The 22,794-nt window shown below is 36.7% G+C and overlaps 2 protein-coding genes across 10 annotated transcripts in view; one reads left to right on the plus strand and one right to left on the minus strand.

The window, feature by feature from the left end:
• LOC134753714 (uncharacterized) overlaps positions 1-22,794 on the plus strand; it is a 242,851-nt gene that overhangs the window by 24,035 nt on the left and 196,022 nt on the right. The gene's annotated exons all lie outside the window — the stretch shown is intronic.
• LOC134754154 (coiled-coil domain-containing protein AGAP005037) overlaps positions 1-22,794 on the minus strand; it is a 245,100-nt gene that overhangs the window by 11,088 nt on the left and 211,218 nt on the right. For all 9 annotated transcript variants that reach the window (XM_063690269.1, XM_063690268.1, XM_063690260.1 and 6 more), the window contains 3 exons: positions 22,458-22,599; positions 22,260-22,360; positions 14,858-15,005 (listed from right to left, as the gene is read on the minus strand). In XM_063690269.1, coding sequence (XP_063546339.1) covers positions 14,858-15,005; positions 22,260-22,360; positions 22,458-22,599 — 391 coding nt within the window. The remainder of the gene's footprint in view (positions 1-14,857; positions 15,006-22,259; positions 22,361-22,457; positions 22,600-22,794) is intronic.

Raw genomic sequence — 22,794 nt, forward strand, 5'->3', positions numbered from 1 at the left:
TTAGTAATAACGTATAAATAACAATATCGTATAATAAAACACGAGTTTATTTTTTTACATGCATGATGTAAACGTGGAGAAAACAACTAAACTCATTTCAATTTATAAACAATGTGAAGGGTAACTATGTCATGGTTCATCTGACTTTCATACACAATAGTGACGTAAAAAATGCATGACGACATCGAGACATACTATGTCTGCCAAGGGCTACTAAAAATAAATATATTTACCCAATTAAGTTATAAACTCATATCTTCCACTAGTTATATACTTAACACGAAAGTCAAACATAAACGAAAATGTTCTTAATTCATGTTTGGCCTTTATTTTATTACTTAGTGTTTTATGACACTGTAGGTGAAAATCTCACCCCGAGATACCGAATGGGCCTGTAACAGAAGCAAATATTTACACGGATGATTACTGAGTTTTATCAGTTACTCTCTGCAGGTCTAAAATTATTACACTTATTCAATCCTATCAACTATCTATAAGTTATCGATAGATTGATGTTGTCAGTGAAAACTCATTATTCGCTCAATATACCTAGTTGCTAATTCAAATTTGTATCTTTGATTGTGTTAATACTAAAATAAGTATACTTTTTTGATGTACTCAAAGTAAACTGTTTAATATGCATCACTGTAGACAAAATATGATATTAAAATATTGAATTTTATTTTGTCTAAACTTTTTAAAAATGTAACTGTGAATAATACTCTCACTAATCAGCTTATATCTCCCGTTAAAATGTTTGCTCATTTCCTAAGGCCTTACATACACCGTACCGTCAAATGGGGTGAATAGGGACGGCGGGGGGGATAGAAACAATAACTGGGAATGACATTTAACTGATAATTTAAAAGAAAATATGTATCACAAATTGTATCTCGCGATTGAAAATAATAGTAGATTATATTCTTTTGGTAATATAAAGACTGGAAAAGCGTAAAAGTCGTAATATATTGACAAAGTAAAAGTTTAAAATTGAGTCCGTCAACGAATGGTTCATGTGAGCTCCAAAACTTCCTTTAAAAGTAAAGGTTGTACTTGTTTGTGACACTTCTGATAGTGAAAAATTGGTTTGGCATTTAATTGAGAACCTATTAATTACATGGGAATTATAAATAATCTTTGTTTTTTAGCAAAAAGTTTGAAAATAGAGATCCATGAAAATTTAGAAAAAATACGAGGTTTAATAGGGATGCCACGGGGGTGAATAGGGACGACTGAGGAGTGGAGCGGGACGCCTCTGGTAGTTAATAGGGACGCAATAAGTGGAAATAGGGACGCCAAAGGGTCAATAGGGACAGGGCTGCCAAAAATAGTTTTTATAACTAGTTATTCTTTGTTTAGTGTTTTTAGGGTTCCGTACCCAAAGGGTAAAAACGGGACCCTATTACTAAGACTCCGCTGTCCGTCTGTCCGTCTGTCCGTCTGTCACCAGGCTGTATCTCATGAACCGTGATAGCTAGACAGTTGAAATTTTCACAGATGATGTATTTCTGTTGCCGCTATAACAACAAATACTAAAAACAGAATAATATAAATATTTAAATGGGGCTCCCATACAACAAACGAGATTTTTTTGCTGTTTTTTTGTAATAGTACGGAACCCTTCGTGCGCGAGTCCGACTCGCACTTAGCCGGTTTTTTTGGTAGATGAGTACTCACACCAACTTAAAACAGGAGAAATTTCTGAATGGGATATAGATAGATATATAAATATATTAAGTAAATGTTTTTAATTATTCTGACTTTTGTTACTTTCGTACGTATAATAAGCCCCGCTTAATAATAAAAATAATTAAGATTAATCATTCTGAGTGTGGTATTTTATCCATCCAGTATGAATCAAAATGGCCTGTTTTTTTTCAAAAAAAATACTATAACCAAATAATTAAGAAATATTTTATTATAAATCGATTCTCAAACATAAGACAAAAGTTTATAAACCTTAACATTAGTGGCCCTCAAGGACAAATTCCTTTAAAATCTTAAAGTTCAAAATTGTCCCTATTCACCCCATTTGACGGTATATGAATATGTATATGAAAGTGAAAAGTGCCCATGATTATCATTGCCCAATCGAAATGAGCTTTTTGATTTCTTTTCAACTGTCTAGTGGGTACTGACAGAAGCTTGGAATTAAAATAAGTTGATAAGTTAAACATATTTAATTAGTAACTACTATGTATTCCTCTGTCAATACAGGTTAGTCGTTAAAAATGCTTCCATGAAAACGAGCGTGTCGAGCTAACGGAAAAGGATTCTAAGGGGTCGTAATAAAAATATCTTATGACTGCTAAACACGTTAAAAAAAAAAGTGAATATGCTAAATTTAAGAAAGTAGTGTTTCACAAATAAAAGCAAAGTATTAAATCTCCATGCATACCGATTCATATAATACTGTCTGAACTGTAAAATGATGCGAATCATTAAGTCAAAGGGAACTCGTATTGCTATCTTGAAGCTATTTTAGGACAGACACAGGTAGCAAAGTGACGTCAGCGACGTACAAGTGACGTCATAATGACGTCATTTATACGTCATAATGACGTCTAAATGCTACCTGAAGGTAGGTAAAGCGCTGTGCTATCAGATCTTCTAGTGCACCAACATGCCTGCATAACAATAGCAAAATGGGTGTTACGTTACATAATCAAGGTAGATGAAAGATTTAAAACAATAATGTGGAATAAAAAATAAAAAGATAAATATATAGAAAATGAATAATAGTATGGATAATTTACTAGGAAGATTATCATTACTCGTTAATAACTATCGCTTCTCTGAAGTATCGGCTGTCTTTCCACGCGAACTGAAGAGTACCATCACAGAAAAAACCACCAAATCCTTTGTTAAAATAACTTGTTCAATTTGTGTCACGTCAAATATTAGTGAGCATATTAAGTATTGAGGAATTTCAAAAAAGGTGTTGGTCACACTTATACAAGGTGCCATTTGGTCAATTATGGAACTGATAGTCATATAAATACTAATTACACATAATTTACACTAGACATTCAATTTCCCTCAAATACTTGTAGTGCCCGAACTACGAATATACTTTAGATTTTAGATGAAATACTTAGGAGGGGTTTAGACTTCTCTGCTCAATATCTTTGAAAAATGTCATGCTATCCTTAATGAATGTTTGTGATGTATTAGTCATATCAACCATCAGTGAAACGTAAGTAGGTACTAAATTGGGTGCAATATTTTTCTTAACATTACAATACATATTCTTAAAAAAAGAAAATTTAAATTGTTGATTGTGTTTACTCTTCTTCTTCGACTCGGGAAGATAACACACGACATTTTTCAGTTTTCGCAGTTCCGCTTGTGCATGTCTGCTTGAGAAATAATCTTATTCCTAGCGTTTTTCCGGCTTATTGCCGCGGCGCATGAGAGCCTGGAGTCCGCTTGGCAACTAATTCCGAGAATTGGTGTAGGCACTACTTTTTACGAAAGCGACTGCCATCTGACCTTTCAACCCAGCGGGGAAACTAGGACTTATTAGGATTAGTTCGGTTTCTTCGCGATGTTTTCCTTCATCAAAAAGCGACTGGTAAATATCAAATGATGTATCGTACATAAGTTCCGAAAAACTCATTGGTACGAGCCGGGGTTTGAACCCACGACCTTCGTATTGAAAGTCGCACGCCCAAACTAGGCTACCATACCAACGCTTTTCAGAACTGCTTAACTGCTTGAGAAACAATAAGTAGTTTAAACTATTTCAACTTTCACGGTTTTTGCACATTACTGTAACGAAACGGGACTTTAATTTTGTTAGGATCGCATAATATTTTCAATAGGTATTGAGTATGGAAGCCAATCATATTTGACAATAGTAATGCGTCTGTTTGGTAGGAAACCATGAACATCGTAAAAGGGTTCAGGCGCGCATGCTGTGTGGGTGTCACTATAAGTATTTAATGAAACGCAGGATTGCAATATTGAATGTCTATAATTAAACTCGGTTATAGTTAAATAAATTTCATCAAATTTGACTCACACCTGCTTGGACTGACGTAATATTTTAAGTCGGCATGACCACAACTAGTGGTAGATTGGTAATGCATTTCTAATGCCGGAAAACTGGGACAATTTGAAATACTTATAATTAGATATGTAAATGATTTCTGTCAAAAGTTAGCCAGCTGCTGGTCCAGAGGGCGTAAAAACCTGGTGCCGGAGGTACAACACAAGAAGCTCTAAAACTTTACTTCAAGGGAAGAAAATACATCAGTTAGAGGGAGGAGTCAAGTATCTGACCCTAGATAGAGTTAATCTTGCGAGATGGTCACGCTACACCAGCGAGTAAGTAAGCTTGACTTGGGTTTGCCGTTAAGTCCGAGTAGATACCTATTTAATAGACGAAAGTAAGTGGTATATAGGTACGTTTTCAGGCAGACACTGTTTTTGAAAAACCAAGGTTACTCAGGCCAATTGATATACAGTTGTAATTGTACTGAACTAGACATGTATAATTTATTGGTCGAATCGATCATAAAGAAAGAAACCGACCGTACTACAATCACTTACTCCGAATTTGACAGTTTATATTGGTGGCTTTACTTATACAAACATATAACATATCATATATAACTCTTGATTTAATTATTTGGGACTCGCGCGACAGTGGCCATGGTCTCGACGGGGAGCAAAAAGTGTGTGTGGAAGTCATTAATTGACAAAGTTTAATCAACCTGTTTAATCATTTCAGACATGTAGAACTATAACTAATAAATACCTGCGAGGTAACAAAAAAGGGGAAAACATCTTATGACCTATGGAAACACACAATTGACCGTATTTGTGATGTAACACGTTAGACAAATAAATGCAGCTACTTGATTTACGAGCCGGGAATGATGTCGACAGAACTGAAAACATTAGATACCTAAGGTCTGTTAATTTATTACAAATACAGATAAAACCTGATCTAACTGCTGATATGTGTATTATTTTGTATTACTATGTTCTAAGGGTTTGATCTGAGGGTATGTTTAAGCCATATCTGATATAGTAGTATTTATAATAAACGATACAATCCTAACTACCAACAAGAAGCTAGCCTTATGTACTTTGAGCCCACATCGATAGATGATGGTCCTCTTCCTGAGCTAGTGTCGGTAAGTAATCGACCTGCATTGTTTACTCATAACTTCTTATGAAATCGGAATGTTTTACCACTCCCTTAATATTGACTCTATACACTGATGAACTAAAGTAACTTTAGATTCTGAAACTCTTACTGTTTTTACTAAGAAAACCGTTGAACCGAACCTAGAATATTGAATAATATCATTCTATTTATCCCTCCATACTTCAACGTTGGCCCTAACCTATTTATATGGTTGGTATATGATTGATTATGTTGTGTTAATTTTTTTGCTCTCATGCTTATAAGTAAAATCATGCCACATATTTAGTCACCAAGCAGGAAACTGCGCGTAACGTTGGGCTCAGTTAAGTTAGTTCAGGTTGGCTTTAAATATTATAATAATAAAATAGCCGTAAGTATAACATTGTCTTCAAAACCCTTACGGTGGGTATATTAAAATAGTCATAATTCTATTGATGTTTTCCCCACGGGAATGAACATTCAAGTCAAGTTAATAACTACATAAATACCCCCCCCCCCCCCCTCCCCCCACCCCGACCGATAATTTGCCTCGGTTAAAGGGAATGTGACAAGCTGGTTTTGTACAACGTGTATTTTGTGCTGGATTGGTATAGTCAGCAATGTGACTATAATTAATAAATGTACGATAACCGAGACCGCATCTCTCGGCTATTTTTAAATAGTCCACTAACTGTTGCAATAGTTTGGAAACTACGTCATCGGCATGCCACAGCACAGTACCCGAACACGTATTAAAATGTAAAAGTTTCGAGATATTTATTTGTAATGTGCTATGCTAACACTGAGTTGTTTTTGTTTTAATAAATATAATCACAATATAGGTGCTTGAAATTCTTTCAACTGGTCATCTTAAAACTTTTACCAATGATCAACGCTTAAAACAAATGGGATAGCAAACTGATTCGGATGCGGCAGTGATTTAATGGCAACTACAAGTACTTTTTTTTTAACTATCAAATGATCGAAATTGTATTAAAATTGGCATTATTTTCCTGAAGCAAGAATTAAAGAATGCAACGTTTATGGAATGTGCATTGGTTGCAGGACAAGTGCAAAATCTTATATATACAGGTATACAGTGTGAGTAATTCAAATTATGAGGCAAGAGAAATTTAAAACAATACGAGATACCGAAACGCGATCTTAGGAGTCACAAGGTCGATTTTAGTATTACGAAAAATTTTATACCAAAAAACCTATGTATCTACGACAGGGAATACAAAATACAACCTTTCAAATCTTTCTCGAGAATCACAGATTCTTAAACTTTTCTATGATATTGTAGGGGCAGCAAACAACTTCGGTTTCAATGCAACATGAACGAATCTAAATCAAAGTGTAAACAGTGACAGGAGTGACATCTAACAGCGAGCGTAGTCGACCTCTTCCTAATTTGGGTGTTTTATATAGATTATTTTTTGTTTATTGTAAACCAATTGTAATATTGTATAATACTTATACTGTATTTTTTTACAGATTAGGATGTGAGAGTCGCTAATATGATTAGGGGGTAAATTGGGTGGAAATATTTTGTTCATCGATATTTTATTTGGCTTGAAGCGTAAAAGTGAGGAATGATACTTATTGAATGACATCCTATAAATTACACTATAAATAATCATTTTTTCTTCTGTCTATAGGTAATCCTATCTGGAATGGAGTATAACGGTTTCAGATTTCCGTTCACTGACCTCTTTGAATTGCTCAGCCTGTATTGTATTCTGTCATTTCGGGCTCGTCGCACTCTGTCATTGATACAAGAGAAAATACCAAACACTATATACTTTTTACTAAATAAGTAAATAGTAAACTTTGACACACTTAACGTTAGTAGCGAATACTCATATTTGTAATTTTCATGGGCAAATCCTCTGTCATTTATGTTACATTGGAAGCGAAGTTGGATATCTATACAACGTGCTCACGAGGAACCCGAGAGATTTTAACAGTATATTCCTGATCATATTTTAATCCTAAAATGTCCTATTAACTTTTCTGGAGTTCGCCTAGTGTCAGAGTAATTACAGACTAATTTATTTAGTTTATACAGGATGGCTCAAAAATACGTTGACAAACTTTTTTCTAATTATTTTATTAAGTACTTACCTAACTATAACAAAATCAGATAAAAATTAAAACTAGTCTTCTTTATGCAACAAAAATTAATTTTCTTCAAAATAGCCTCCTTTCGCTTTGATACAACAAACGCAAACGTTTGTTAAAAATTTCAACGATATGCCGCAGCTCCTCCAAGGATATTTTTTCCCATTCTTTGGTAAGTATTGCTTTTAGAGCGTTTACACTTTTGTGTTTAGTAGCACAGGCCCTTGTCTCTAAGAGTGACCACAAACTATAATTGGATTAAGATCAGGCGAGTAGGGTGGCCACTCTTTTGAACTTATGAATCCGGGAAAATTATCTTTGCACCATTCCTGCACACTACTACAAATACCACCCCAAACCATAACTGAATCCGGCTTTTGGCGATGAGGCATGACAGCGGCTTCTCCAAGGCGACTAGAAGAGTAAATTCTGTCAATTTGATGATTATGGGCCAGTTCAACACAAAAAAGTTTTTCATCAGTAAAAAGTACATTTTCCCACTTCTCAGTAGCGGCACGTTGCTTAATCAACTTGTGCTTTATCAATCAATCAATCGTTTATTAATAACAAGCATTACACGTCATTTAACATTTTCTTACATTGTCAATCATTTTTACGTAGCTTGTATGCTTTCATAAAGACTGTAGTTTTAATTTTTAACTTATTTTGTACTAGTTACGTAAGTACTTAATAAAATAATTAGAAAAGACATTTGCAACGAAGTTTTTCGGTCACCCTGTACTCATTATAATAATAGTTTATAAGTTTTGTTATTGTTCCTATCATGTTTGATCATAAGTAAATTACAAATAAAAACAGGCATCTTTTTATTGCAACTTTTTGATCGCGATGTTGCCACTATGGGGCCTAGTTTAAAAAGTGACAAGTTACACTTGACAAAAAAGACAAATTCATTTTGAGTGATATTTTACCAATATCATTAACTATTTATATACAAATACATTCATAAATCTAAAAAGCAACAAAAAAAATTGATCTAAACTCATATTATTATTTTTTCTTCTTTTGGTCTTAGAAAGACTTTACGCAACAATACGTAGGTACAGGTACGTATTAAAATAATACTTTTTCCCCTCACTAGCTCGGAAAGCCGTCTTTTATCCTTTAAAACAAGCAGGGAAAAACGCATTTTATCCACAAGTGGGGAAAGTTATTTGACCTTGGATGGAGCGTGTTTAAGTAGCTTTTGACAGATAACAAAACGTAAAACGCTCATAATAATGGTTCGTTCGATATATAACGCTCATATAAATAAATGGTTTGAGCATTTAATAAATAATACCAAATTTAGCTTTATTTAAGTAATGATTTTAAGTCATAAACCTTAAATTCCATAAGAAACATTTGTTTTTTTATATGATGCTGAATGTAATTCTGAACGCACAAGTTGAGTCGATGCAATTTCAAAACGCATCGTCAGAAATGTCAACATTGTCAACAAATATTTCTCACCGACTCCGACACGTAAAAATACACAACTTCCAGAGTTTTCTGTTACAATATCGTAAAAAATGAGTGATTCCAGTGATGAAGATGATCTAACGCCTGTGGATGTTGCACTTTCCTCGCTATAGTGAGGGGAAAAGTTTTGTGTTACACACGGGTGCAAGTGTATTTTACTACTCGTGTTTCAATTCCACACTCGCGGGTAAAATACAACTTTGCACACTTGTATAACAAATAACTATTTTCCGAATGTATGTTATGTTAAATAAAGGATCAATATTACTGTGTGAATAAAGCCTTTTCAAAGTGTTATTTTTCTATAAATATAAATATGCTAAAATACTTTTTTATACTACGTCGGTGGCAAACAAGCATACGGTCCGCCTGATGTTAACAAGTCTCCAAAAATCAATGATACATAAAAAAAATAAAAAAAAAAATTAGGTACTTCATGTTTTTGCCACAATAATAAAATAACGCATGAGAAAACGTTTATATAAAAACTTTAAAGATATTGTAAGCCAGTTATGCTTGGAAATAGAACTTACTGCAAGATTTGAGTAGGTAAGTGAGGTGATTCCTTATAGGTACCTTCCATACGTGTGAGGTCAGGATCTTCGGATGTCGCCATACGTTGCGTATTAGGTACGCGAAGATCAAACTTGAGAAATATTTCTCTTTTATTATGACAGAGGACGACGTTAAGTTTTCGTATTCAAGGAAATGTTAGGTACAGCCATTGGTACAGTCGCGTTCATAAATAACTATCTATACATTTCTTTACCTTATCCGTTGCAATAAAGTGAAAAATGAATACATACTTATGAACAGAGATCGGCGGGGGTGAGCTATTTGCCTTATAATATGACGTAAGGCATGTCAAATTATAAGGTAAATAGCATACCCCCGCCGATCTCTGCCTATAAACTAGACTGTATCTTGTGTTTGCCATGTTAAAATTTGGAAACCAATTATTATGAATATTATGATGGTATCCAGAATACACAAGATAGCGTATACGTACAAATAAGATATTTTACACATGCGGCTATTATCTTTGCGACACCAAATTCGAGTCCACGAGATGTAGTAATACTCGTAAGTAATTGGTATTGAATAGTAACAAAAGCTCAGAATAGCAACCGTTCTGCCGGGCTAGCACAAGGCGGGCGCGACAGTATCTCGCCCTCGTAATACGTCCCTTTCTAATTAATACAGTGAGAAAAAGACGGGTAGTCTATCTCGCGGGCGAGATACTGTCGCGCCCATCCTGTGCTAGGCCTACTGAACGACTACTACAAAAAAAGCATTGCCTTTTGAGCAGAGAAAAGAGCTGTTTATTACCACAGATACATGCATACATCTATGAGGAATAAACTGTACTAAAGTAGAGTAATCCAAATACAAGCAAAGGTTAGCAAAGTATTATAATAAAATACAGAAGACTGACAACCTTCAATCAACGCTGCGTATTTTATCTTTGTTATATTTGACGCTATTTACTAATAATAGTAATAATTGAAATTTAGCTTTGTATGAATTAAACCTCACCCGAATGCTATTCATAAAATTGAAATTACTTAAACTTGTCTGACTGGTATCACAGGTCTAAAAGTACAATAAAATCATTTTAATCTTGAACATAGTAACTGACTTATTAGCGCTCTAAAAGTTAAAAGCAGGTGCCGCTATTAAATAATTTCTATGCCTAAAATAACTTATACTAATACTAGGAAACCTTATAGTCTCGCCATGTCCGTCTGTCTGTCCGTCTCCGTTGCTCCGTGGTCGTTAGTGCTAGCATAGAGTAACTTATACTAGAGCGGTACTGTCATAGTAAATTTTGTAACCCCAGTAAATTCACTGCCATCTGTCGACACACTTTAAAACTGAAATTGAAGATTTGTAAAAATACGATAAAATGTATTTAAATATAGATAAATGATTTTTTTTATTTGCATTAATTATTTTGATGATTTTGACCCATGTTCTTTCACTGATATGCGTTAAAATTGTTAAATAACAAACGAAACCGTCAACGCTATCTATACGACTGTAGGCCAAAACTAGTAGCGCCCTCTGAACGAGAATCAAATTTTCTTGATTTTCGAGGCACGTTTTTTCCTTAGACTGTATCCATCTATTACGGAGTTATATCTATCTTTGGTGCTAGAAAGCTGCAATTTGGCATGGGTACATAGATCGTGCGTGGCGACAGAACGCTAAAATAAAAGATACAAAAAAATTGGGTCAGAAATGTATATTTTTCATTTTTTTTACTTTTATCCAATGGTGCAGTGTATCGTTGGATAGATCTTTCAAAATGAATAAGGGTCTCCAACAACCAGTGTATATTTTCTAAAATATGTGTCTCCCTCTCTAACTTTTGAACCAAGGGTCCAACAAATATGAAAAAAATAATCGTAAAACAAAAACTTATTAAATACTTTCAATGAAATCTATCCAGAACATGATAGGTTCAGCTGTTTCTGAGGTATTGCAACAAGTCTTCTTTTCTTAGTAAAAAGACGTACAAAGCGCTACGAAGGTACATGTAATGTAATTAATGGTATCTACGGAACCCTAAACACTGAGCATGGCCTGACATGCTCTTGGCCGCTTTTTTACGTTTTCATTGCACTTTTGTGCCCTTGATAATGTCAAGCCAATTATTATACTTTTCACAGTTTATTACTAGCACTAGGATAAACGTTTTCATAGACACAAAGCTAAAAATATATACATATAATGGTAGGTGTCTTGACACGCTGTTGACGACGCGGTGTTGTAACTGTACTATACCTATCGGATAACACTATTTAATATACTCTCTGAAAATGGCATGATGATATAGTTAAAGTTATGAGAAAAAAACAAAAGTAACATTTATAAAAATATATTCATGTATAGGGTGGGCCAATGATAAATGCATTTTAACGAAAGACGTCAATACGAAAAGAGAATTTAATAATAAGCCGGGCCGTGCTCGTCGATATCACCATCCCCCATGATGAGAATCTCGTGAAAGCCGAGAAGGACAAGTCCAGTAAGTACCTAGACTTGGCTCACGAGATAACCGCCATGTGGGATGTTGATTCGACGATCATTGTCCCGATAGTCGTTTCAGCGAACGGTCTCATAGCGAAGAGTCTCGACCAACACCTTGAGAGACTCTCGCTAGGTGGTTGGATCAAGGGTCAGATGCAGAAGGCGGTGATCTTGGACACGGCGCGGATAGTCCGCCGGTTCCTCTCTCTGCGGCCCTGACCACCGGCAGCTTGGGCCCTACCCCGCTGCCGGCGGCACCCTAGGTTAGGTTTTTTATAATGTGTTTATATATTTTTTGTAATGATTTGTAAGTGTTTTTGTATTTTACTTTTATATGCATGTTATATAACCCTAACCTAAGACTCAAAATAAATAAAGGAAATAATAATAATAATAATAATTATAGGACATTCTTACACAAATTGACTAAGTCCCACGGTAAGCTCAAGAAGGCTTGTGCTGTGGGTACTCAGACAACGATATATATAATACTTATACAAATACTTATACATACATAGAAATGTCCATGACTCAGGAACAAATATCTGTGCTCCTCATCACACAAATAAATGCCCTTACCGGGATTCGAACCCAGGACCATCGGCTCCGCAGGCAGGGTCACTACCCACTAGGCCAGACCGGTCGTCACCGGTTTATCACTGGCCTACCCTATATAAAGTTAAACATTATGTTTATCTCTATTTTTTTGGCGCAACACAACGTTACGTAGCTCTTCTTCTTCTTTTGGTGCCATGCCCATCTAATGGGCGTCGGCGGTCAGCATGGGCCGTTTGTACGTAGCTCACAGTGTGTTAAAAACCCTCATTTTGTCTCATTCAGTTTTTATTTGAAAAATGCATGGATCTAATCGTTTTAAGTACAAGTTGGAATTGCAATCTAATACGGCGGAATTACGGAGTAAAAAGAAAACTAAAAATCATACAATCATGTTTGATTTTAAGATTTTTATACATGAGATTTCACAGATATGTTCGATTGAGAAATTGCAAATATCTGTGCGTTCTTTGAATGTTATGTCACTTTTTATGTAGATAGCCGAGCCGCCGTGGTCCATTGTTGTCCTGCAGAAACTAGATCCTAGTTGGTAACTTGGAAAGTTAATTACAGAAATTTCTTGCGTTTTGAGCCAATGTTCACTTAGGCAAAGTATATCGCACTGTAGTTCGTTAATCAGTAGGAGCTCCAGCTGTTGTGTTTTATTTGTGAGACTTCTGACGTTCTGGTGACAGATGGTTAGACTTTTACATATCTTCATTGCGGGCTTCACTGAGTTTGTTTGGTGACTTAGGCTTTGTCCTTGTTTTTTTGTTGAAAAGACAGGGCTGCCACTGGTTTATCGCAACGTGCATGGGCCATGATGAGGGGTGCATAAAATGGTCATACACTGTTTCTGGTATACCGATTTTGTATGATTTATAGTCATTGCGTTTTGAGGGGATGAGTTCAACGGCATAATTGGCGGGTTGGATATTATTGAGGTGCTCAACGACACTCTCGCGGCAAGATTATGTGCTGAAGAAGCATCCATTGACAAACTTCATTCCTACGGCTCCGCAAACAGAGGTGTTTGTGGCACAGCCTTTTATAAGCAAATTTGTTGGTCTTTTGCTTTTGTAAGTGGTCGCCTTTTGTTTGTGATGCTCACACTTACCGTTATCGGAGGGCATAGTTTGAACATTTTTTAACGGCGATGTTATGTCGCTAATTATGGGTGTCGCCGGAGAGTTATTTACAGTTGCAGTTTTGTCCGACGGTCGCGCGCTGTCGCTGATTGGCGTTTGCTGCCGCGGCGACTTGTCATTGGCTGTTGGAGTGGTGACGCCGTTGTTATTGGCCAGAGCTTTTGCCTTTGCTCTCGTAGAGACAGACGTTATTGGTGTTGGCTTAGACGACTTCTTTGGGCCTTCGAGCTTTGTCATTTGGTCGGATAATACATCTATAAGCTTTTGCTGGTTACCGAGTTTCTTTGTGAGATCCTGGACCAAAGAAGCCGTATTTACGTGTTATTTCTTTAGTGCACTTAAGGTTTCTTTACACTTCTTCAAAAACACTTCACTGTTGGTTAGACATTTTTTTTTTTAATTAAACACTTCAAAAATATCAGAGCCGATGTGGCCGTGACGTGTAGTCGTGACGTAATAATAACATAAATATCAATTACAATACTTGTCTATTAACAAAAATAAAACAGGCCGTTTTATGACAATTAATTATATTTCGTATTTCTTCACCTAAACCTGGGTCAACTTTGACATCTGATAACATAAACACTAGAAAGCTTTGGCAAGCCGGAGTTCTTGTGAGCTACTTAAAACGATTAGAACTATGCATTTATCAAATAAGAACGAGACAAAATGAGGGTTTTTAACACATCGTAGATAAGAATAGTTGTGCAAAACATAATTAATAACTAATTTTAATATATTGTCTATACTTATTTCAAATTCAAAATATTACACGCGTTGAAATCGAGTTACACAAAAACATGTTTGAAGAATGTTAGGCGCATTTAATAAGCCGTTGTTTTTGGTATTACATTGCAAGGTTTGGCTTGTTTGTCGTCTTCACAATATTTGCATGGATAGGTGTGGGGGCATGCAAGGTAAGAGGGGCTTATTAGAGGTAAATTTAGAGGGTGAACATCTACTCGTACGACCCAAAAAGCCCATGCTCGTGACATGGGGAGCAAATAAAAATAAAACACTAAACATAAGATTGTGTTGGAAAAAAATGCAAATTTTAACTTTTGGCAAACCTGCAATTGTTAAGCGAACTTTTAATAAAGATATCATCTGTAAATATAAATATTCCTACAACAAAGTAGTCCGCTTAATTAGCCTGTAAACAAGATTGTAAGTATATGATCTTTGAGTAATAGGTATATTTGATTCGGAACACCGTGATAAGAAATAAGTTTCCAAATAACATAGGTATTTAATACCCATTTACTAAAAATTTGTCTTTGTAAATTGTATTATTGAATAGGGCGAAACTTGTTTTTGCCAGATAAATGCTGAAGTTTATAATGGGCAGTGGTACAGGATACATGATATTAGTTACCTTATTGGTGGGCTGTATAATGTGTGTGGTGGTGTCGGAGGCGAACTCCTCGGAGGAGGGCCCGGCTGTGAAGCTGGAGCCCTGCGAGGAGCCCGGAGACACGCGGCCGTCCGCCGCAGGCAGCCGCTGTTCTTGCACACACGCCAGCCTGCGGACATGCACCGCTACCGCTACAGCTACACCAAACCTTCACCACACCAAATATATGTATACTATCAACGTGTGTATCAACTAGTGTTGTTCTTTATAAAGCTACAAGTTACAATTACACGAGTCTAAAGCGGTAACACTGAATAAAAGTACATTATTGTCATTGGTCAGGTGCGCATCGATAGCATCAAAGTCGTCGTTCTGAGAGATGAGTTCTACTCCATTTTACGAGTTTCACAGAACCTCATTATAAATACCTATTTAGTCAATTGTTTTTTATAAATAAGTAGTTTTATTCTCTAAATAATTATCTACATACAGGCATCAAGTATTCAATATCTAAATTTACACAGACATAAAAAACAATCACAAAAAATCCTAAGAACTAAGAAATTTAGGTACTATTAATAAAACTAAATTAATCTTTAAAAACTAATCGAATAATCCACCCCGCATCGTTCCCGGCGAAAAGGTGCCTATCACGCTAGCCGCGTTTCCGCGCGTTCGCGGTTCACGATGGACAACCTCTGCGCCAGGAACGACCCGGAGCGGGGGTCGAGACCTCTCTTCCGCAAGCGACGCCCCAGCTCCCCGAGAAATTTTTTCGCTTCCGCGCACCAGCACCTAGATGTCTCCACGGCAAGGGGAACGAACAAGAAGTTTGATAACCCGGCGTACTTGTCCCTCTCTATGGACGCTGCCTGCTCAGCGGCCGCTCCTGCCGAACGCACGGTGCGGCCAAGGTGCGTGGCGGCGAACGTACTGACGCAGGTGGCATCCCACAAAAGGCACTTACCTCTTTCCCACGGCACCAGAGTCAACCCATCCGGCCTTTCGCCATCCGACCGACTAAGGCCGGGCGGCTCCAGCACACAAGGGACATTGGCTGACACCAATGCCCTTCGGATAATGTCATTTAAAGCGTGGTACCGTGGGAACCCGCCCACGCACCGGCAACAGCTCAAGGCATGGTGCCCGTTGCTCTCCACCATAGACCCGCAGATGCATAGATGTGGTTGACAAACATCGCAGCCCAGACGAAGAGCAACGGCCCCCCGCAACGAGTCATTGTCGAGTAGGGTGCCTAATCAATTAGAGGGTGCTTAGTCAAATTGTAATGTTTTATTATAGTTACTAAATATGTTTCGTGTAAATAAATTTAGCCAAGTTACCAACTACATATTTTAAATTTATTGTACCTAATGTGTGTTGTAGATACGTAGGAAATTACATATATTATATCCTCTCGAGTGCCGCGATAATTTTTTCAAATAGTTTTTTAGGCTATGTTCATACGGCGTTAATTTTTCCCGTATAGAGTCTGTGCGGAAAAAGAAGAGTCGTGGGACTCGTGGCAGAAACGAGAACTAACGTTATCATTTTATATGGCAATCAATCCTGTCTTGTAAAAAATACTTTGGTACCCTTAATAAAGAAATCTCTTTCACCAAAAAAAATTACTAAACACCAAAAACATAAGGTTAAACATTACAAAAGTATCACCTGTTTAAATCACGATTGCGCTTCAAATTGTATTCAAACACCAAAAATCATGAATGATCACCAAATATAATTAATGATCACCAAATCTTGAAGAGCAAATTAATGCGATATTTTCACTTAAATAAACCACTATGATTACCAAAAAATGTATACATATTACCAAATAAAGTAAAATGATGCCAAAATGACTAGCCCCTCCCGCTCAATCCCCCGTAAACCGCACCGCACGCGCCGCGCTCGCCTGACCCAAGCCTCAATTCAGTCACGTGCCACTTTTACAGAAAAGAAATCCTACTAGAGAAGTGGGTTAGGTTAGAACTACGATCCTCACAGAAATGAAATGCTACTAGAAAAGTGGGTTAGGTTAGAACTGCAATCCTCACAGAACCGAACTACTATGAGATACACTTATCTCCCACCCACTTGTCCTAACCCACTGGTTAGGTTAGGTTAGAACTACGATCCTCACAGAACCGAACTGCTACCAGATAAGTGGGTTAGGTTAGGTTAAAACTGCGACCCTTACAGAAACAAAATGTTACAAGAAAAGTGGGTTAGGTTAGGTTAGAACTGCGACCCTATGATGACGGCCGGGGGGGGGTTGCCACTGCTGGCCGGCGCCGGCGTGGTGGACCACCACGAAGATGACACCCTGAAATCCTACTAGAGAAGTGGGTTAGGTTAGAACTGCGATCCTCACAGAAACGAAATGCTACAAGAAAAGTGGGTTAGGTTATTAGAACTGCGACCCTTACAGAAACGAAATGCTACTAGAAAAAGGTAACGAAGTGGATTAATTAATTTAATGGGATAACGAGATGTTAAATATTTGCATATTTTTAATTAAAATGTGGTTAAAAATTTTGTGGTATTTATTATGTTTGGGTTTACAATGCAGGCGTCATTTAATTTAATAGGATAGCAAGATTAAAAATGTTCGTTATAATTGCACATTAAAATGTAGTTCTAATTTTGGTGATCATTTACTATTTTTGGGTTAATAATGATTATTTTGGTGTTATTTGTTTTAGAAGGATAAAAAATGGTACAAATTTGGTAATCATTTCACATTAAATAGGAGTTATAATTTTGGTGATTATTCATTATTCTAGGTGGTAAAAACGATTATTTTGGTGTTATTTTTACTAAGTCTGGTGATCTGTTAAATACATGTCGTTTTTGATCAAGCGTTGTTGGATTTTCGACTTTAAGCGTTAGCCGTTAAATCGAATTTAGCGAGCGTTAAAAAAGCGCTCGCTAAAACGCTCCGTGTGTGTGGGGCCTCTTAATTCTTATTGTGTATTTTTATTTATAAAAAGCGCAAGTTTTATGTATAGAGTATTTACGGATAAAACCGTACATAAAACCACAAGGGAAATTATATTTAATATAGTTCGGCTTTGTCAGCGAGAAGAAAACGGCAAGGCGACTATCGACTTACAAAAAGTCACACATTGTGATTCCGCTATGACGGGTAATTTATGTTGTGTTTAATATAAAATAATTACCTATTTAATAGTCCCCCTAAATAATTAGTCTCCGGTACATAACCGGTAAATATATTTATTGAAAATACATTAATTAAATATGAAGGTTAATCATGATTTTTAGTCCTTAGTCTTATATAAAATATGTATAATTTATTTTCAGGACTGAGTAAAAGTACCTACGGTTATTGGATGATATGTAATATTTTGTAATCCACATCTCAGACACATCCAGTTTAGATGAAGATAGTTCGTTGAGTGTCCTCTGGTTTTTCTGAAGCTAGTTCAATCATAAGTTATGTTGAATATTTAGATTCAGGGGGCCTACTGCCAACACCGAAGTTCATAAATTGCGGGCATCTTTCTCTTTTACTTCAATTAAGGCATAATTAGAGTGACAGAGAAAGATGCCAGCAATTTGCGAACTTCGGTTTCGCGGTAAACCCTCAGACTTCGATTTTAATAAGTAAATAAACATTTTTCAATTTAAACATTTCCTTATTTTTAAGTTCGTATTGGTTAGTACCATTACCTAAAATATTATTTCATATTTCGCAGTGATTTTCGACCAAGTAAAATATTGTGAGAGATTCGAAAAATCCCGATAAGACCTACCTTTGCAATGCTTATATGTCCCCGATACAACCCAATGTCTACCCAATCTACTTATCCAGGTTTGTGCTAAAATAACTGTTGGACTGGGCAGATTAGGTATTTAGCAAATTAGACCATATCTAGTTTTGTACTAATCCGACAGTTGGTGTTGGTATGGGCAGATTCTTAACTAGTTTTAGTAGCGTTTTTTTAATCAAACTGTCACTGTATAGTCAGGGGGTGTCACTTTGCAGTTTAGGTACATTTGGCCGGCGCGCCTCCCGGGCCGGCATATGGCAATGGGCTGCCGCTCGACTCGCGCAAAATTGAAAATACATAATGCCTTCCAAACCTAAATCTATAGGTATTGTTCTGGTCACGGATGTCTGAATAAACGGAAGAACAAGGAAGCAGAAATAACATTTTTTTAAATTCCGGACTATATTGACCGACATATTTTAAAAGGAATAAGTACTTCTGTGGCATACCTACTTCCGTGAGAATCAGACATACTATCTCCGGATTAAAAAAGTATGTTTACAGAATCCACGTTTGTAATTCCTACATATTAATCTTAAAAATAATAAATCAGTAGGTATATATACAAAAACTTGTCAAGTGACAACCCCGTGCCGACACTCGCAGCTCGGTCATAAAACTGCGGCGCGCAAAGAAGATTCACGGTTCGTGCGCGGTTATAAGTTTCAATTTTGCTTGCAGGCGGCGAGCATAGGTATAATTTTATACCTAAATCTGACTTTTGTGAAGGAGTGAATTTTCTGTATGGTAGTACTATTAGTTATTCTGTGGTATAGTATCTGAGACATAAAAACAAAAGTTGGTAGAAAATCTTTGGGTAGAAGGTGAAATGGCAGTCACTTACTAGTGCCTGTGCTAATTTATAGGATTAGGTTGCCGAGCCGACACCAGGCTCCCTTTAGTGAGCCGTGACAAAAAGCCGGAACAAAGGGATTCAAGTATTATGACCTTTAGTGTCGTACTATAATTACGTGACAGTGTTGTCAGCATAGCAAAAATCATAAAATAGCACTGGCACGCCCTCAAATCCTACGACTCTTCTCTTTCAGCACAGACTCTACCGTACCTATACGGGATTCTATCGAATACCGTAGTGACAGCATGTGACAGCAAAGCCGTCTAGCCGTGTGAACGATTTTGAACGTTCCCATACAAATTTAGCTGTCATTACGGTATTAGATAAAATCACAGAATAACTAATAGTACTACCGTACAGAAAATTCACTTCTTCACAAAAGCCAGATTTAGGTACAAAATTATACCTACACTCGCCGCCTGCAAGCAAAATTGAAACTTATAACCGCGCACGAACCGTGAATCTTCTTTGCGTGCCGCAGTTTTATGACCGAGCTGCGAGTGTCGGCACGGGGTTGTCACTTGACAAGTTTTTGTACCTATACCTACTGATTTATTATTTTTAAGATAAATATGTAGGAATTACAAACGTAAACATGAAATTTTTAGCCGGAGATAGTATGTCTGATTCTCACGGAAGTAGGTATGCCACAGAAGTACTTATTCCTTTGAAAATATGTCGGTCAATATAGTCCGGAATAAAAAAAAAATGTTTTTCTGCTTCCTTGTTCTTCCGTTTATTCAGACATCCGTAAACAGAACATTATCTTTTATACAGATTAGATCGCGATTTAGGTTTCGAAGCCATTGCGTATTTTCAATTTTGCGCGAGCGGCAGGCCACTGCCATACACCTGCCCGGGCGGTGCGCCGGCCAAATATACCTAAACTGAGCAGTGACACCCCCCTGATATGTATACCATCATCATCATCATCACTTAAGAGCTTTGCTCTTGTCGGTGGAGTAATTGCCAGTCCTTTCTTTCCTGAGCCAATGTATACCAAATTTGAACTTAATTGGTCCAATAGTTTCGGAGAAGATAGGCTGTGACAGACGGACAGACAGACAGACAAACGCAAGAGTGATCCTATAAGGGTTCTATTTTTTCCTTTTGAGGTACGGAACCCTAAAAATGGCTAAAATGTAATGATGTGGTATATTTTCAGAATCGCTTCAAAAAGCCCTTTCGTATGATAGATAAGAGAAGTATACGATAGGTTTAATAAAAAAATATACAAAAAAAAGGTTTCAGCACTCCCTCCTTTGGGAATTTTTTTAGAAACTGCGGGTCAAAAATTTTGTTTTGACCTCTAGTATACGTGTACCAAACGGGTAACCTGTACATCGATTTGCGGTTTTTTTTATATTTTTCACCTCCTTGAACGTTTTGTAGACTAGACTATTATCCTAAATTGGGGTTTCATATTTATTCCGACCAGAATTAGCTCTTCAAACATACCTATTTTTATCAAAATCTGACTCATAAATAAAAAACGGACAATTAATAAAACTGTATAATTACACCAAAGTAAGAAATATCACATGTCACATGTTTCTTTGTTATGATATTTTATCTAACCTGAGGCTTTTTTTTTTATTCAACGTAGCCGGAGAGCGGCAAATTTGTTTTTCATCACACTTGCTCGAAAAGATCTTATTTTATGCAGGTGTACTGAAGGCCTATATTGTTCCCGCGGGAGTTATAGCTTTCTTTTTTAATTATGTATGTCACTAATTCATACGAACCAAGTAAGTTATAAGTAAAATACTTTGTTTAAAGTCAAGGTATAAGGGAGTTTTACTTTTAAAATACTCACAAATCTAATTTAATATTTTTGTTTATATTTAAAAATATTTAATTGGATTAATTTAACAGCCGTTATCTTGTATGTTTTTATAAAATAATGTTTTAGCTATAGCGTAGAGGGCCGCGCCGCGCGAGCGGAGGCCGGCGAGGAGCGCAAAATGCGTGCGCATCTGTGTGCGTGCACCACACACACTGGGATAGTCCCTCGCTACGCGGTACCGCCCCCGTCAGCGCGACGGCGATATTTAACTTGAAACACAGAATAACTAATAGTACTACCGTACAGAAAATTCACTTCTTCACAAAAGCCAGATTTAGGTACAAAATTATACCTACACTCGCCGCCTGCAAGCAAAATTGAAACTTATAACCGCGCACGAACCGTGAATCTTCTTTGCGCGCCGCAGTTTTATGACCGAGCTGCGAGTGTCGGCACGGGGTTGTCACTTGACAAGTTTTTGTACCTATACCTACTGATTTATTATTTTTAAGATAAATATGTAGGAATTACAAACGTAAACATGAAATTTTTAGCCGGAGATAGTATGTCTGATTCTCACGGAAGTAGGTATGCCACAGAAGTACTTATTCCTTTGAAAATATGTCGGTCAATATAGTCCGGAATAAAAAAAAATGTTTTTTCTGCTTCCTTGTTCTTCCGTTTATTCAGACATCCGTAAACAGAACATTATCTTTTATACAGATTAGATCGCGATTTAGGTTTCGAAGCCATTGCGTATTTTCAATTTTGCGCGAGCGGCAGGCCACTGCCATACACTTGCCCGGGCGTTGCGCCGGCCAAATATACCTAAACTGCGCAGTGACAACCCCCTGATAAAATCCCGTATACGGTATACGGGAAAAATTAACGCTGTGTGAACCTAGCCGCACGGTTATGCACTAACTACCAAATTATTATTGCTCTATAAACTCTACTATGTATTAATAAACATGCAATACAATTTACCTCTTTAGAGTCACTAATGTCCCCGTAAGTTTTTTACATCGACGTAAAGCTAGTTCAAGACGTTCCGGTTCCTCTTCTAGCATTTTTTCTTTGCGCACCACCTGCAATTAACATGGTGTAACGCGTGTAATAATAAAGCTTATATTAAGATTTGAGTATTTTATTACTCTACTTCTATTTCTGCTATTTCACTGCTACCTTTTCCATCTCCGAAGCCAATTTAACTTTCATCGTATCTTGTAGAATCGGAAACTTGAGTTTCCAGTCGGCGACAGTTTTGCTGCTCTTGGATAGTACCATGGCAATGCGTTCGATGTCTGCCATGTTGACACGGGTCTCCCTGTAACATCAACATGATTATATTATTTTTGTTATCTATTTACTAATATTTTGGCTCAGACGGATAGTTATGAATATTTCTTTTTTTCATTTCAGGACGTAATTTTGCAATAAAGTAAGGGATATTTGTTGCTCATTTGTTGCACATGTTTGCTTTATATGAATTGTCAATCACATAAACCGTGTTGGTTTTTGT

The sequence above is a fragment of the Cydia strobilella genome, chromosome Z, assembly GCF_947568885.1.
Source record: "Cydia strobilella chromosome Z, ilCydStro3.1, whole genome shotgun sequence".
Lineage (NCBI taxonomy): Eukaryota > Metazoa > Arthropoda > Insecta > Lepidoptera > Tortricidae > Cydia > Cydia strobilella.